We start from the raw sequence: 18,276 nt of genomic DNA, 5'->3' as shown, positions 1-18,276 counted from the left end.
TTTCTGAAGTTATTCCCTAGAAAACCACCTGAAACGCACAAGAGATCACAAAAAGCCTCGTTTGGTCCATTTTTCATTGACTCTTTATTATAAAAATAGAAAACACAGAAATTAAGTCAAACATTTCTCTACCCTTACATGGTAACGCCCCCACCCACCCCACACAATTCAGGAATCAGTGCTTACACACAGACTGTACACAGCTTTCTTGATTTCAGTTTTTCCTCCATTTTTTTTTTGTTTGAACTTGACCAATCGTTTCTGTGTTAAGCAGACAATATATTTACACAAACAGAAACCACAGAAATAATGACGCAGAAATGCCACAACTGGAGGAGGAACCTTATGGACACTAATGAAAACAATTCAGCCCATAAGAGAAAATGAAATTAAGAGTTGCTTGAAGAAGTCGAGGCATTCTATTTGCTAGCTAAAATTAGCAGTTGGTTAGCTTAGTTTAAGATGGTCAAGAAATTTGGGTAAAAGCTCTCACAAGAAGCTGAAGCTTTATTTAAATGTAATTGTAAAAAAAAAAGAAATTCGAGGCGGACTGTTGAAAAACAAATGGTTGCATTTTTGCAACCATTTGTTGCAAAAATAATCAGACATATTTATGTCTAATTAGCAAAGCTAACGTTTAGCATCGCATCCAACTGGCAGAACTTAGTAAGGTCATTTCTTAGGCCTTCAACAGAAACTTTGCTGATTTAAAAAAAAAAAAAAGAAAAAAAAAAAAAAAAAAGTGTTAATCCATTTGAGGCAAATCAGCATCTGCTAATGGAATGGACTGAAAGGAAGCTAACAAGAAAAAAAAAATCCAAACTGGAGCAGGTGAAGAAGAATGATTCTTAGTGACAATAAAATTACTTTCTTTTTTATATATTTATATATAATGTTCATTTAAAATAGTTAAATACAAAAGATTGAATATACACTTAGAAAATATCTCGTACTGTGAAACCTGTTTAAACTGAATAATCACCGGGTTGTTGAATAGTACCAGCCAAGGGAAATATGATCGAACAGAAAAAAAAAAGTACCTTAAAATTTCGATGCGTGTCGTTCACACTGACTGATTTGACGTGGTGTACTTTTTTTTTTTAGTTCTGTTTTTACATGTATAACAGGGTAACTGTGTAATCCAATAAACATAAATAAATGCATTATAGAGATTTCAGCATTTCTTTAGCTTATTTTTATATACAGCATAAAATAAAATATCACAACTCAAAAAAGAAAAGAACTCCTCCCTCTGTTGGCACTGAATCAGTGATAACGTTTGATAATCTATGCACAACAAAGCAGGAAGTGTACGGGGCTGAGGGGCAACTGCAGGTGAGTTGCACTAGAGACATTCGGGGAAGCCGAGGTGCAGCCGTCTTAAAGACGGATGCTGCAGTAAAAACTGAACACGGCTGATCTGAAGCTGCATTTTCAGAATTTGAATCTAAAAAGTATGATTCTCATACCTCACACATTGGCACAAATTGAGAAGTGTTTTGGCAGTGCTGCTAGCAGGTGTGCTATTGTGAAAAGATTTCATCTCAGTTTTTAATTTGGTGTGTGTTACTTTAAGAAGCTGGTCTGTGTTATTGGCAAGATGTCAATGAAATCATCAGTAGATTAGCTGCTTAAGGTCGGTCCACTTTTTCAATTTTAAGATCCCAACTGAGGTTGATAACGGTCTTCCCGTATAAACGTCTGATAAACTTCTACTGCTTCTACCACGGATTAAAACGCGATGGTAGCTGATTGAAGTGTGAAAACTTTACAAGGCTAAAGGGCAACGTCTACAACAACGCTTTGTTTTTTGTTGTTGTTGTTGTTTTTTTCTATCAGAAGTGCTACAGACAGGCACTGTAATATATCTGCTCTTTTCTGCCTTTTTAAAGAAGGCCGTCACGAGTCCAGTGAGAGGAATCCGAGATGGGGGACAAAAACGGGGCGGGAGAGCGTTGGCTTCTGGGCGGGGTGTGCCTGGAATCAGGGATCAGTGGCGTTGATGATGGTTTTATCGCGGGTGGTCATGCCTCGGTACCAGCTGCAGTAACCCTCTTTCTGCTGGATGCAGGCGTAGTGTCGGGACTGGTAGCCGGGATAGCCGAAGTGGGACAGCATGTCCGTCCAGAGGCACTCGTTCTTCGAAGTCACGAAGCAGGGCAGGTAGTGGCAGGGCTTAATCTACCGACAGAGAAAAACAATTAGATGTGGAGCCCTGAAACAAACAAACTGGCAAGACTTATTCAAATAAAGCTCTTAAATAGTTTTCATTCAAAAATTACTTGGCATTTAAAACAATTAGCATAAAAGAGAAACCACTAAAAATAGGACAACCTCTAAATCCACATGCTAACGCTAGTTCTTTGAGGATGCTAGTGAATGTAGCATAGCTACCTGTAATGGAAAAAATCTCTGAGTGACTAGCAACGAAAGGCTTTCATTGTCTCAGCTTTTTTTTTTTTTTTACTGTTTACAACTTCTGCTTTAAATATACATACAGGAGCAAGCTAGGCTTTAGCTGACAGGAATAAATAAAGACTACAATTACTCAGAATATGTTTTTATTACTACTATTTTGTTAAATCACAATGGTTCATATTGAGATTATGAACCGTCGTCTTTTTAAAAGACAAAATCCACAATTGGGCCTAATTATTAAAACTAAAAAAGCCCATCTAATATAAATACATAACATTAGATGGTATCTTGTTTTACAGCCATTTATAAGCTTTTAGAATTTCCATGTTGGTTTTTAAAAACCCTTAATCCTGATAAAATACAAATTCATCTTTTAAGTGCAGTCCAATCTATGTTGGTCATATCAAAGACTTTAATCATCACTCTGTCTCTGTTTGTAATAAATAATACTTTAACTGGCATTAAAGAGGTTGAAGTCATGTTAATCATTGAATGTTTGGGAATGGGAGGGAAGCTTTACAAATGGATCCAGGTAGATTTTATGGATTTATATTTGCTATGAAGATGAAGAGACTGTAGAATGTGTCAATATAGTACAGCATCAGAGAGGGAAAGACACTGGATTTCATGTAAGGAGTTAACAGCAATTTCAGAATTGGATTCAGCAAAGTATTCCAACATGTCCCATCTCATCTATCCAGCTGTGGTGATCAGGTGGTTCAGTAAAAAGCAAACCGTTTAGAGAGCGAAGCTGCCAACTTCACCCTGACGCTTGTATGCTTTGTGCTGAGGAATGTGAAACGAAGCGTCTTCCTAATGCACTCAACTTTTGGGTAGTTTAAGGATTTAGTCGGGCTCCACTCTGCCTTGAAATGTGCGTCATTACACCAGGTGCTAACACAAAATAAAACATTTTTTAAAAAGCCGCTCCCCGGATGAATGAATGGCACCGACTGACGGGAAGGATTCACGTAGCCCCGCTCGTAGAGGCGACCAACAGAAAAAAGGCTAAATGTAGTGGGAGGAAAAGTGAATCACTTGCTGCAAAGAGCTGCACTCGTCTCGGAATGCAAATTCAATCGGCACATTTTAGAGAGAGAACTTCCCATTTCTGTTATTCAATGTTAAAGTGTCATCGGAATGCCTGAAACGAGCGCTACGAGTCATTTCCTGCTCATTAAAGCCAGTCAGTCAAAGGTGGAGCTAACATGGAACCATGTTCTATCATTCTCGGTCGTCTTTGGTCTGGGTGACGCCCTGACCCGCATGGCCAACAAAAGGCTCCCTCTGCTAATCCACTTATGCTGATAGTGGCTGAGTGTGTTAGCAGAAGTCCAGGACGGCGCCCAGCGGCGGGGTCAGCAGCTGCACAAGCTGGGAATGAAGACTGGAGCCGCTTCCAGGGCTGTTAATTAATTCCCAGCGATCGCAGTAAAACTCGCTCTTTTCTGCATTTCTGCCACTATTCAACATCCATGAAATCTGGAAGTGGAAACCAGGCCATAAAAATGTTCATAAAAATATCTTCATTTCTTGGTTTGCGGAGGTCAAACGGGCGATTTAATGGATGGAAACTGTGAAAGTGGCTCCATGAATACTAAATCTCCTCTCTAGTAGTGGCTAATGGAGTTTCCAGCCTGGCTTCCCGTCCTCCCTCCCGCCTGCTCGTCTCATTCCTGTCAGCTCTACGTGGTTTTCACTCACCCTGCAGTTGCAGCCCAGCTGGTAGCGGTGGTTGAAGCCCTTCTTCTGCGCCAGCGACAGCCGTTCCCACCGCTCGTTGAAGTTGCACAGCCCCGTGTAAACCTTGTCGTCGTACACCCGACCTGGGGAGCGAAGGGTGAAGGAGGTGAGCAGAGCTACAACCTCAAACCACACAGGATTTTATCAAAGCTTTTTATCTCCGGCAAACAAAAGTCGAGAAAATCGAGATGTGTTTGGCATCAACTGAACGGTAAAATGCAGTTTAACGTGGTGTAAACAGAGACATCTTACAATGTCACCGCAGCAGGTGGGGACAGACAAAAAGGACTTAAAATGCTAACACAATGTTTTGTAGTGTTTATTGTGATAATAGTAAAATTGATGATTTACAACTTCTTTACAAATTTTGTCCATGTAATTGTGACTGCATGGACTGAAGGTGACAAATTGCATTGTAAATTTGTATCACCAACCTCCACATATTTTCAAATGCATTTCAATAATTGGAATTTAGCAATAAATTCAAATTGTTATTACAACTAGAAAACAATATAAAGATAAATCAGCCCAGATGTCCCTGCGACGGGTCAATCTGCGCAAAGCTTTGAGAATCAGCCACCAGGTCAAGTCTCCACACGCTCTGATAACAACAACCACCCCACTGTTGACAATTTATCAACTTTATCAATATATTTGATAATGTTTTCAGAAAATCAAAGAAAATCGACCAAATCGGAATCTGCAAGTTGGGCTTTTTCAGGATCGGTGATCGCTGCACTCCAAACAATAAACTATACAATTAATATCCATCCTTATAGCACGCGCTTATTACTGCTGTTATAAAAGTATATGCCTCCACACTTGGATAGAGACGGCAGAGATTTAACATTCAGATGAGATGTTCTATGAGAAAACCATGAAGGCTAGACGAAAGCTTACCAGAGAAAACATCGGGAAAGATCAGAGCTTCTGGAATAACCTTCATTGGACAGATGAGTTAAAAATGGACTTATATCTGTTAGTCCAGAACTGAACATCAAATAGTGTGAACTTACTTTAGGTAAGGCAAACTATAAAGAGAGCTTTATAGTTTAGCTAATTTTTAATCTCCTCATTGTAAGTCAGGATTCTGCCAACATTTCTCTCCAGAATTCTGTCTCGTTTACCAACAGAAAGACAATCCCATAATAAACCAACACCCCCATTTTGGAATATCTGGAGGTTGTCAGACGTCTATGTTTAGCAGCGGACCACTTCAAGCGCTGTGAGCCCCCAGGAGCGACAATATTTGTCACCATTTGTCTCCTTCACAGTGCTGTTGGTAAGTGGCATTTCAACAGGTCACAAATATGTCCCGTTTAGCCCGCCCTCTGAAGCTGCAGGACCGGACCGTGGAGTCGAGTGCGACTCGCTCCTAAAACTCTAATCAGTCAGAGTCCCCTAAAGCCGGATCAAAGGAGGTTCCAATAGCTCATCCTACAGGCCTCCGTGTTCCAGTGGAGGCTATAGGCTTGACTTATTATAGCCGCCCCGAGGGCAGAGAGAGAGAAAGAGACATCCATTGATGTCACCCGTGCCCGGACTGGGTAAACATAGCTGTAGTTGCCTGGCAACGCCGGCTCGTTTGCTTGCACCGTGCGGTGGAGTTACAGTATTTACAGGTTGGGGACTCACTGACACCTATATAAGTTGAGTGCTGCAGGGTCCAAAGTAAACAGCATCCTTGTTGGAAATAGCAACTCATAAAGTGCTTGTGTTGGAAAATGCCAGCCGCTTCCTGCTGGCTGGTAATTATAAGCTGTGAGGGAGAGAAAACTGCTGAGACGCAAAGGGAAGGCTTTAAAAAAAACGCCTCTGTACAGTAGCGAAGGGTCTGCTAATAATAGAGGGAAAAGTTTTTGTCAGAAGACAAATGAAGTCCTGGGGGACAGGATGAGTGGGGGCCAAAGAGTCGTCATGCCGGTAGCTGGACTCTGGAAGGAAAGCAGCTTTTCCTGGCAACACGAAGCCGACCAGAATGTTCTCTACAACTCATCGCTCTGAATGGATCTCATCCACCGGGGGGGTGTAGAGTGCAGAACTATGTCATGTTTTTTTCTTACATTACAACCAAATTCTTTGGTGTATTTTACTGAATTGAATAAAAAAATGTTATGCTTTCACTCTATGAAATACAGCTCAAATACACAAGCTGCGTTTTCATGACAATTGTGTGCAAAAGTTTGTCTATATTAGGCTAAGGTCGAAAAAAAAACACAATTTCGCCATTTGCTGTATTTCTATTAACCAAGAAATTCAATTACAGTCATACAAAAATAAGTTTGTTTACGCGATAAGTCATTAAAAAACATAAAGCGCCATGATCCTGCTACTACTTTCTGTCATTTTCTTTATGATTTGCGCCAGTGGTAACATCCGGTTATTGATCATGTGACTCGTGTGATGCAAAAAAATGTTTTCCATAGCAATTTTGCAAAATGACTGAATTTCAATTCGGCCCAACAAATAATACACCTCATGCTAACGACAAAACATCCAATTGAAAAATGTGTTTTTTTTCCAAAATCGCCACATTAAGCACATTTATTTTCAATATGTCAAACTGAGCAATTATATGGTCGATGGAAACGCAGCTGTACTCAAGCAGCACTCTTTTTTTTTTCAAAGTATGACTTTGACAGCTCACCTGTGATCAGGTACTGGTACTTGTTGATCTCAAACTTGACGCCGCACAAGCTCTCGGAGGCGTCCGTGTAGATGTGCTGCACGTGCTGAACCTTCTCGAATCCTTTGTACATCTGACCAAAAAAAAGGGAGATGGAATCAAGGCACTGGAAAAACAGTGCTAGAGTTCTCTCTAGCGACGTTCAAAAGTCCCCACATGAACAACAAGGAAAAGGAAACAACACTCCTGCTTTATCAGACGACTTTTTAAAGGGAGTACCTCGAGGGAATGAAAATCTGAAAAGGCTCGGCTTTTGGTGAAATCCGAGATAACGTGACAAGTGACGTGGTGCAACTGTGATAGATACACAGCCTAAAGTCTGCTTTCATAGAGGATTGCTTCCTTCTCTGTTTTTTTTAAGGGTGTAATGTATTTTTCTGAGAACAACAGGAAATCCCTGTTTAGACGCGGCGCTCCCAGAAAAACGGAACAAACTATTACCTCAGCCAGAAGCTGTGGAGCTTTATGGGGGCCAAAGGGATTCGTCTCATAGGATTTGTGGAAATCTGGAGGATGCTTTGCTTTTTATATAAGCTCAAACAGTCGCAATACATAACAAAAAGGCCACTGTTGTACAGATGCTGGTGCGTGACTCTGACGAAATGTTTACTCTCGGTGCGAGGAGTTTGGTTGAGCTGTAATACCCGTAAGCCTACTAATCCTCCGGCCTGGCTCCTGTCAAAGCAGCGGGCCGATGTCAGCATCTGTCAGAAATAAGGAGCGTTATGTAAGGATCCGGAGAAAAGGAGGGACGGCCTTTCAGGACTAGAATTCCAGTCTGCGTTTAGTTATAGGCTGGAGAGTTTCTTAAACCTATATTATCGTTTCACCATTGCTTTTAAATGGGTTTCTACATTAATAGCTCTGCATTAAAGAGTTGGAGTTTAACAGCAACAGTAAGACTATTTGTTATCAGTTTAGAGACCATTAATCATGTGGCTGTGAACATCAAATTAGCTCAAAGTAGCAATGATTCAATTACAGATTTGCATCATAAGAGTGTTCTGTGTGTTTCAGATGCCATCTAAAACGCGAAGGTTTAATTCACGTAATAACCTCAATTTTTCAAAATGAGTCTTGAATGTACAACTTCTCTTCTAGCAACTCTTAATTAGGAATTTGCCTCTGGTATTAATTTGATCTATAGCTTTAAAATGAGGTTAAGAACCTCTCTCATCGGCTGAGCATATCGGACGAAGTTTGGCAAGAAGAATGTTGCTCTCAGTAGGTTGCCCAAAAGGGTCAATCTTAGGTGAAGATTAGGTTTATAATTCACCTAAACAAGCAAAGGCTTGGTTCAAATTGGGGGAATTTTATGCAGTTCAGTAGATCGTGACGTGGAGTTATAATGGACTTAAAATGATTAAATTTAACATGCAGAAGCATACAGAAAAACTTAGTTTATTTTTCCCCCCAAAATGTTGTATTTTCTGTGAAAATGGTGAGCACCAGTTGCCTTCATTTACAATTCTCAGAATCCATTTGATAACCTTTAGATGACCGTACTAGGAGGTAGAAGAGCTGGACAGCTAAATAATAATATAACAAATTTCATAACACAAAACCATAGAGTTTTTGTCAACCTACCAGTTAGATTCCTGTTTCTGACAGCTAGTCTGTCACAGAGTTTTATCCACTATATCAGGAAAAACAGCAGTGGGTATTTTTTCTGGTTTCTGTAAAGAACTGGAATTGCATATATTTTATTAGAAATCACATGTGTTCTTATTACAACACATGATTTTACAATATGAATTCTTATTTCAAGTAGTTTCAATACACCATTGTTTTAGTTATAATTCCAATAACCAATGTTGTTTAATTCAGTGGAATTTTTCACATGTACATCATTATTCTGATGGTAATATGTCCAGTATTAAAAATGTAAAGAAGTCTTTGGAATGCAGAACTTGTTGCTATTTGTCTTTTCAGTTATGTTGAGGTCACACTTTATGGATGGAGTCTCACTGAGGTAGATGCTCAGACCCGACACAGATCAGAAGTGGTAGACACTGCTAACAAAGTTAGTTGTGCTAAATCCTAAAGCACTAATTATAGGCAGTAGTGTTGCTAACTCTACTGCACTACACAAACACAGTATTTAGTGGACATGAATGCTAAAGTGCTAATCATAAACATTAGCTGCAGTAATGCTAAAGGAATATACCAAAGTGGTATTTATCAGAAGCTAATGCTAAAGTGATAACTTCACTTCGAATTATTTCTGCCCAAGAAAACCTTCAACGTTTGAGCGTCATTTTCATTTTGACATTATACATGTTGTAAAATGACCTCAGATATTGTATTTATGTTTAAATCTTATTCTATACTGTCCGTATTTTATTTTGACCCTGTACGTTTCTTGTTTGAAATAAAGTCATTGGGGGGGAAGAGAGAACATGAGAGGAAACGGAACCGCTGCGCAAACAGTCTTCAATCACTTCAAATTAAGAGCATGAAGATAAACGTCAACTTGAAGGATTCAGAACAGTCAGCACACATGAGTTTTATTCAACTGAAAGTTAAAGTAACTTGGCACCTTCCAATTTATCTGCAAAAATGAGTTGAGGGGAAGCTAACTGTGCTAAACATTTTCAAAGTTAGCTAAAGCTCTAAACATAAAATTTGCACAGATGAGTGGAAGTGTGCCCACCACTGCAGATGATAAAGGCCATGGAGAGTTGGAGCAGTTAAAATAATTAAAGATTTCCATTACAAATGGTGCAAAAATTATTGCAATTGTATGATTTAATACCATGCTGTCTTAGCTGAAAGGTTCTCAAGTAGCCCAAAAAAAAAAAGAGCCAATGCCATGGTTTTGTCAAGTTTACACAAGCAAACCTATATTAACGTTTCTTTGTTGTTCTTATGAAGTTTCTGTGTAGCTTCATGCTTCAAAGACGAACAATAAGGACTAAAGAGAACCTAAGATCCTCACCTTCATCTGCTTGATGGTGTAGCGCATTGTTCCAAAAGGTCCGTCTCTCAGCTGCTTCTTGCCGACCACCTTAGCTCGGATCACTGTAAAGAAAGAAACGGACATGTTTGTTAGAACTCAATAGTGAGCTTTCGCTTTTAATCCTATTTTAGATGGCGCCCTGGTGAGAGCGGGAATTTCTAAACCCCTCCTGAATAGCGCATTAGAACCAGGTTAGCTGCACCGGTAAGCTGTTTATCCGATTTCCTGCATCGTTCGCCCCAGAAGGAACACCGCTTCGGAATTCTCATGGAAAAGTTAAATGACAATTGGAGAAGAAGACATATCCCAAGAAAGAACGTTTAAAAAAAAAAAGAAAAAAAGTGTGTACTATTAGTGTGGAGGACCCTCATGCACATAAACGAGCTGAAAACACCTGGAAGTGACTGATTGCTTTAACTGATTCTGACATAATGGCTCTTGCTGAGAAACGTCAGTAAGAAATGAGAAACAAAATGAGCGTTTATTTGAGCTGCTGGATGGGGCCTGATGCGGGTCCTGCATAAGCCATCAGCCCTCTGAAGTTCACCTGCCGCCCCGAAGCCCAGCAGCCGCAGACACAACTAACACTGGTCTTGTTTGTTTTCTTCTCCCCATGGAATTTCCTTCCCACATTCTTCGGGGGGCTTGCGTTCCCCAATGGGAGAAAATAATCAGGATTCATTCTGATTGGCCGCAGAGAGGCAAACGAGGGATGTGTTGCCTTCTGTTCTGCTTTCAATTTGTCAAGCTGGCAAATGAGAAGTGGGTACCTTGTACAGGAAGTAGCTATAGCGTGGTCACCACAAATTTGAAGGCCCCAATTTGAAATGAGTTTGTTTTAACGTTTTTTGTTAGATAGCATATAAACCGATTGAAAATTAAGGAAAATCTTGAGTACCCACCATGGACGGACGGATGGATTGAGTGAAGTTGAGGGATGTAACTTTTATGGAAAATCGGGATAGGAAAATACTAAAATTTAGTTTCATTGTTTTTCAGCTGTTTACTGAACAGTCCCTGACCATTAATGAATCTTTTTAAAGTTATTCATCATCTTAAACGCAATAGATTTTAGAATGCACACCCATCTAAAGCCAACATTGTTCATGTCAGGATTAGTGCACAACAACTTCCTACCTGCCACATGCTTCCTGACCTTTCACTAGAACTTTCCTTGATCCATTAATATATCAACTCTTTTAATTTCATCCAAAAGCACTCCATTACAAACTGACCTCTGCTAAATGTACCCAAACTCTGTTTGACAGATGTCTGCTGTGAACAATTACTAAGGAATTTGCAAACATAACGGGACCCTTTTGCCTCAGTTAAATACACCTCTCATCATTATTTCAACGTTTCACTTCAGAACCATTTTTCCTACTCTGGTCTGACCTCGAAAACAAATGTTCTAGCTGGAAGAACCTCAGTAAATCAACCGACGCATGTCCATATAAGATCCTTCTTGTTGGCCGGCAGCGACGGTGCCATTTCCAATGGGAATTTGTGAAAAGCCCCAGCTGTTCTGGACAGAAGGGCAGCACTATCAGCACATTGTGTTTCTGGCTGAACGTAGCATTGAAGTTATACAGGGTCGCCTTTCCATCGCATGTGGCTGTGCGCTGCTGGTCAGCTGCCTGAAATTATCCCGGTCCGGATTTTTGATTTTGTAGAGCACATATGAAATATACGAAAGAAAATGCAGCTGGGGAAGCTGGAATACCTGCGACGCATTGATACCTGACATGCTATAGGCTGCAAAGAAGCCAATCCAAAAGCAGCATTCAGTTTCCTTGGTGCTGATTGGCTGTACCTTCGAGCGTAGATAAGGAAGACTGTAGATGTTAGCTTCTGTGGTACTGCCAAGATGGGTACCATTGTGTATATTAATGCATACCAAGGTATTTTTTGGCATTTGAACAATTAAAATAGGCAGTTATAAATTATTTCAAAAGGAGTTTTGAGTATTAGCTGTTTTAGCTACTTGAGGAACGCTGTGGCCCCTAACCCCTTCGAATACTGGGGGTCCACTGTACTTGTTGTTGGTTGCTGTGAAATTCTCATAGTTTATGTGACATGGAGTAACATAACAATACAGATTATGAGCAAATTACATATGACAGATCTTTAATTAGCATCAAGAAGCCAGAGCATTCCTCCGCTTTTGACTAACACAATAGCGTACAACATTTAGCAAAACTGGATGTAGTAATTAGCTTTTTCACAAACTTTGTAGATAAAATAACTCAAAAATAAACACCAAAACTACATGTAGCTGCAGCTGAATGCAATAAATGTATCTGCTAGCAAGCCAAAAAACTAGCCACATGACAGCCAAAGCCAACCCAGCTAATGGTGCTTCTGAAGCCCTTTTGATTAACATTTAAGCTAATTTTTTTTTTTCAGCCACAGACGCTTTATTAATTCTTTAAGCCTTTTATTGTGCTTAATGTTAGATTGGTAGGAATTGATTATTTAAGTCAGTATTTAAGTTATCCATTAGCTGCTACATAAAAAAAAAAATTCCCCTTCCCAGTTTAAAATTCTAGGTTACTGTGGTGATCCTCTTCTGCAGAGGAATCTTTATGCAGTCTCATGAGTGGGAGGCTTTTCATAGTGAGAAAGGTAACCAGGATGTGACAGAAATAAAGTGAATCCATTTTTTCACTCAGCCTCCATTGCCTAGAGCATGGGATTATGAAAAAAAGATTGAATGTGAATGCTAAACATTCAATTCAGCCTACGTAGAGTGTGACAAAATGCAGCCATAACGAGGATTGAGTTGCTGTGTAACACAGGTGCATGCCTGTGTGAAAAAGAAAAATAATAAGAAGAAGAAAGCGACACAAGGAGAAGTTATTGAGTTTAGTCTGCAGGAAGTTGCCCGAGTATGAGGAGGTAAGTGGGAGGAAGAGGATTTCTCACACTTTACCAACCTCAAAAATAAACAGTGTCCTCTGGCTGTAGGACCTAGTGTCAGAAAGAAACCACAGGACAAAGAAAAAAATATATAATACATTTATGCAGGATGTCTAAATATATGACAAGTCTTTTCTAAAAACCATGTACCACCAACTCATTTCCTCCTGCTTATGTTCTATGCATTCATAAAACCATAATTATTGCTTCTTCTGGCAGTTATTCTCTAGCCGTTTCTCATATTTCCATTTCCTAGTCATGGCTGGATGGGTTCTTTTCCTGACCAGAATGGATCCAGAGGTAAATTCAGAGGTTTCACCTCACTCGGTTCTTGGACCTCCATAAAAGAAAACTCATACTGCAAGAATGGTATAGCTGAATTGATTTTTCATTTTGAAGCCGTTCAAAAGTCACGGCACATCTTGACACACCAATAACCAGCTCATACAATCCTCAATCTCCAGTACCAAGCAGCAAACACTGTCAGACAGCAGGTCATACAACAACAAAAATGGTTCAACACACACAAGTAATCTGATTACTCCTACAGGTATCCCCAAATTAAACTCAACACTCACTTTAGCTAGTATCTATACATTATTACAGCTATATCAATGAATTTTGCTTTCTCGTGAAAGTTTTCCACTAATCTACAGTTTCCATTCTTGTGGTCACTGCCCAAGAAATAACTTGTCAAACACCTGGTATTTTCTTTGCTTCCCAGTTTGCATTCACATCTTAAATTTTTTATCTTTTGTACTCACTCGCCATTTGCTGACTACCTTTCAGATTCTCCTTTCAGGCTGGTTGGTCAGATGTGCAGTTGGTTCTTATCAGGATGACCTAACTGTAAGCTCTAACTCAGAAATGCTTTATACATTCCAAAGGGCTATTAAATGTTGTAACTCATCAGCCAAGTATCTTCAAAGAGTTGTGGATGGTGATGCTGTGGGCAGGGAGGACCAACATTGCAACGAATCTGACAAAAGCCTCAGACTGTCATGACATGCTAATCGCAGCAGTGACGATATTCCACATTTTCCGTCCTGGATAACACTATCAGTTGCTGGCAAGCTCTGCTAATCCACCTCATTTGCTTTTTCTGTGGTCCTGCTTTGCATCCATAAAGCCTTCGTTCAACTCCTCTGTAATTAGGAGCTGTAGTTCAGGTATTAATTGAGTTTTTGAGGTACTAATCAGCCGTTCCCAGTAAAAAAGAGAATACCTAGTTGCCATGGTTGCATATCATAGCTTTCCAAAAGTCAGTGTGAAAGTCCTTCCAGTTGAACAGCATTCTCCAAAAAGAACAAATCAGAACTAAAGTAACAGAGGAACTCCAACATGCTGTCACAATGAGAGTCATAATTCTGTAATATCATACATATTAACTTCATTTTTTGAGATTTGCAAGTGGATGTTTCTTAAACCTCCCAAAAATGATCAGCTCTTTGCTTTGTGTCATATTATAGTACTGTGATGAGTGTGTGTTGGGTCATTGTCTTCAGCCCCCCATACTGGCCTCCACAATGCGTGGTCATTGCAGAAGGGAGACGGCTGTGGGCTGGAGATTTGATACGCTCGGCTCAGGAGACCTGCTTCAACTGAGCCAATTAACTGTCTGAATGGCTCCATTGAGCAACATCAAGAAATGACATTTTTGTGGCCAAAGTCTCTTAAGACAGTTGGTTACCTAAATGTTCGTCAAAACATCTTCTGCTGTTTCAAGGATATTGTGTTTTCCGATATTTCAGTTGAAATATTTCATAGCGTTAAGAGAGAGGCTTCAGTAACCCAGTTTCCAGGGCTTTATCCTCGCCGTTCTTTTTCAGCAGTGTGCTTGTGGGCGATTATGGGTTGGGGCCAAGAAAACAAGATGCTTTGAACTCCCCTTCAGGTCTGAAACTGGGGAGATCCAGACTTGTTGCCTTTGATGTCGACAGAGTAAATTACAGCGTTTCTCTCTCGTCACCTTAATGTTTGCACCACTTCTGGTTGCCAGCCACTGTGTTTTAGAAGCATTAGACATTCATGTATGGCAATAATGACTTGTGGATATAAAAACACGACTGTTTATCTCATAAAAACTTTATTAAGGCATTCTTTATGTCCTAGTTTGACCCAGATTATCCAGTCACAGCGGCTCCATGCTTTGGAGTTTCTCAAGGAACTCGGAAGCACATCTCAAGCCAAGCCATGACCTTGGAAATGGGATTTGTGGACTGTCCCCATTGAAGTCAGTTCCAGATTCTACTCAGCTGAGACTCAGCAGAGGCCAGCAGCGCGAGCCATCCAAACTGCTTAAAAGGTGGCGGATTAAAGCTGCATTTTGACTCTGTCCAACTGGGTCACTTGGCTGGATGTGTATCTACTCTCCTGGAGATTTGAAGTATCTTAATTAAGAAGTTAAGACTTTCTCTTTTTAAATGTGGAGTCCTTAAAGGGCTTTATGAGTAAACGTCTATTTGAAGACCTGTTAAAAGGTCGGGTAGCACCCAGGTAGACAGAACTGTCATCAACATCCAAACACCTCTACTGTGGTATACTGCTGTTGATCTGGCATTTGGAAAGAGTGTTGGTTTGTTTGTTCACACGTCAGAATAAAATTAAAAGGCTTCAAAAAGTACTGCTAATGTACAACCTAACGATAGCTTAACATTATTTATAGTGTAAGAATCAAGTCTTTCTCTCTAGTTTTAAATAAAAGCGAAAAGATCATCTCAAGGTAAGCATACTGATAGAATCTCTGGTTTCGGGCCTGAAAGGAATAAAACTTCAGCTGAAATGTGAGTGTGTGTCCTATCTGAATTACCTCAGTTCCCTCACACAGCCCCCCCCTAAATACGGCCTCATTCCCCTCAGGGTTCAATCGTCTAATCCTAGTGCTAAGCCAGATCCCGAGTTCACATTATTCTGGGCAGCCAGGGTAAGCATATCCAGGTAGTAAAACCAGCTGTGACCCCCCCTTACCGCTGCTCGGCGATATCTGGCTGCCCATCACAGAAATGCCACCGTGTGCAGACAAATGAGGATCTTGTAAAAACAGGAAAGCAGCCTACAGGTGCAATTTTAAACCTTTAACTCAGAGCGGATTCTTGCATAATCGGCACCCCTCCACCTTAAAGCAGTCTCCAAATCTTCCTTTGTATACTCCCCCAAACTAACCTCTCGCTGCTAAAATAAACAGCAACGATTTTACTGTCAGGTCCAGTAATAGCAAGGATATTATTACTCAAAAATATAAATGTTTGACATTAAACAAAAAAAAAAAAAATAGAAGTCCTATAAACATTTTTTTGTCACAAACCCCCTAAAACCTGTGAAACAGATTTAATCAAATTTAGCAGCCAATCAGAAGCTGAGTCAAAAAACAACAATACAAGACAGGAGGAGCAGAGGAGCAAATCATAAAAATAGGGGTGCACGATATATTAGCACTAACATCAGTATTGGCTGACATATCGGTATCAATCCGATAAATAAAAGGCCGATATTAACAACCAACATTCATTTGAAAGGTAGAAATTATTTTATACATGTAATATCTGTAAATATCAGTTTTTCTGCCATAATGGCAATATTAATATCAAATGGTCATGTCGCTACGTATGTTCATATCGGAACATCCTTAAAGAAAAAACAAAACAAAACAAAAACCCTTTATTTTAGCCATTTTTTAAAACCTGACTTACCTATGAAGTAATCTGCGACGTTTAATGCAATATAGATCCCAGGAATAGTAAAATTACTACATACTATAGGACAAATACACAGTAACAAGCTACACGCTGATACTCGACCTGCAAGTTTTTGTTTTTTTTACTGGGTACCAAAGCTCACGTGCGTTCTGTCCTCCTCGCGCTGACATGCGTCACTTTGACCAGAGCGTTTCCTCGCGCTAATATGAAACTAAAGCGAGCAACAAGGCCACGTAATGAATGACTCACCGATGTCCGAGTTGCAGAAGGCGTCCTGCGGGTGCGTGAGCGCGCACGAGCAGCCCTCGGTCAGCTGAGGGACCTGCAGGCTGCCGAAGACGAACAGCAGGCTGATGAGGTGCTGGTACACAGACTGCATGTCTCCAAAGTTCCGCTCCTCTCTGTGCTGCTGCTGCTGCTGGAAGAAATAAACTGTTGGAGTCCGAGTGGGTCCGCTGCGGCAGAAGAAGCGGAGGTGGCTCTCTGTTAGTGTGTAACCTCCAGGAAGGAGAGGGAGCTGCTGCTGCTGCTGCTGCGCACTGCTTTATGTGAGCGTTTCCTTCTGACTGTGGACAGCAGGACAGCCGCTCATATACTGCACCCCAGACACGCCCCCCTCTCTCGGACTCTGTAGCTCGCGGCCGCAGCGGCCAATCAGAGCCCGGTGATGGCATTCAGTTTTTAAAAATGACGTCGCTCTTGAAACTTTCCTACTTTGCCCCCGCAGTTTAACCAAAAAAAAAAAAAGTAACAGTAAAAACACTGAATCACCGTCACCTAAAGAAGGGTAACAGCAAGAGTGTTGAATTAAAAAATAACAAATTTTGAAAGGCAAACTTGCCTTTCAATATTTATTTATTTATTTTTTTCAATCAGATATTTATGTCTGATTAATTAAATCAGAAAAAATGTGTTTAATACCATATTTTGAGATAACTAGACATGGCAAAACATGGCTTGTAACTTGCATAAAACTATTAAAAACAAGCAAAAACACTGTACTTCCCTTAAAATTTAATTTCCCCCTAAATAGTTTTTATTTTTTTAATTTAACGGGAAAAATCCAAATATATCTGGAGATATCGAGTTTAAATCCCATATAAAGCAGTTTAGTGAGTACAGTAAATCCAGAGAGCTTACACACTCGTGTTAAAATGCCTATTCTGGGGTTGTTTAAAGAAATTAGACATCCAATGATTTTCCACGTTTTCTTAACCTTTCATCTGATATGTATTTTGAGCAATTTGAGAAACAAAAGAAAAGTGTAAAATAAATAAATCAAATTTAAAAATCCATTGTTTATACCCCCATGTCCTTGCAGTGTTGCGTGGGGCTTTGTATGGAGGACCAAAACAAACATAATTAAAAATAGAAGCAGAAATGTATAAGTGACTCGATAGAAAATGCACTTAAAATGCACCAATTAATTTAAAAAAGGGGTATTTTACCTCATGTTTTATAAGTTGACACATTCAAATTTTTTCAGCTCAGTTGCAACAAATGGTATTTTTAACCACATAATTTAAGGTTACAGTTTTTTTCAATTTTATTTATTTTTCTTGTTTTTTCTTCTACTTAAAGATGCATTTGTGTCTTCAATTTGCCACAACTCCTTTTATTTCCATTTGTTCTTTTTATATTCTTCTGCCTCCTCTTTTTACTTTACCTATGCATTTCGGCATCATTATGCAAATGAGGACTGCAATGTCTTAAGGCTTCAACTTCTTCTTATTGGTTGGTTAGCATTACACCAGATGTAGCTCCAGTGGGCTCTACCAGCCACAACAAAGATGGCGACCTTCGACCAGTTCATCAATGAAATGAAGTTTAAAGACTTAATTAAAAAATAATGCTGT

The 18,276-nt window shown here is 39.9% G+C and overlaps 2 protein-coding genes across 2 annotated transcripts in view; one reads left to right on the top strand and one right to left on the bottom strand.

Moving 5' to 3' along the window:
- syn3 (synapsin III) overlaps positions 1 to 18,276 on the top strand; it is a 104,250-nt gene that overhangs the window by 45,032 nt on the left and 40,942 nt on the right. The window lies entirely within an intron of this gene.
- LOC114161057 (metalloproteinase inhibitor 3) lies at positions 66 to 17,109 on the bottom strand. Its single transcript, XM_028044116.1, is given in 6 exon segments — positions 66 to 2,181; positions 4,123 to 4,244; positions 6,809 to 6,920; positions 9,786 to 9,868; positions 16,670 to 16,854; positions 16,856 to 17,109. Coding segments are annotated over 6 exon segments (939 nt in total). The 5' UTR covers positions 17,095 to 17,109; the 3' UTR covers positions 66 to 1,983.

The sequence above is a fragment of the Xiphophorus couchianus genome, chromosome 17, assembly GCF_001444195.1.
Source record: "Xiphophorus couchianus chromosome 17, X_couchianus-1.0, whole genome shotgun sequence".
NCBI lineage: Eukaryota > Metazoa > Chordata > Actinopteri > Cyprinodontiformes > Poeciliidae > Xiphophorus > Xiphophorus couchianus.
The sequence above is the reverse complement of the archived record's forward strand: the minus strand, read 5'-3'. Positions and strand labels throughout refer to the sequence as shown.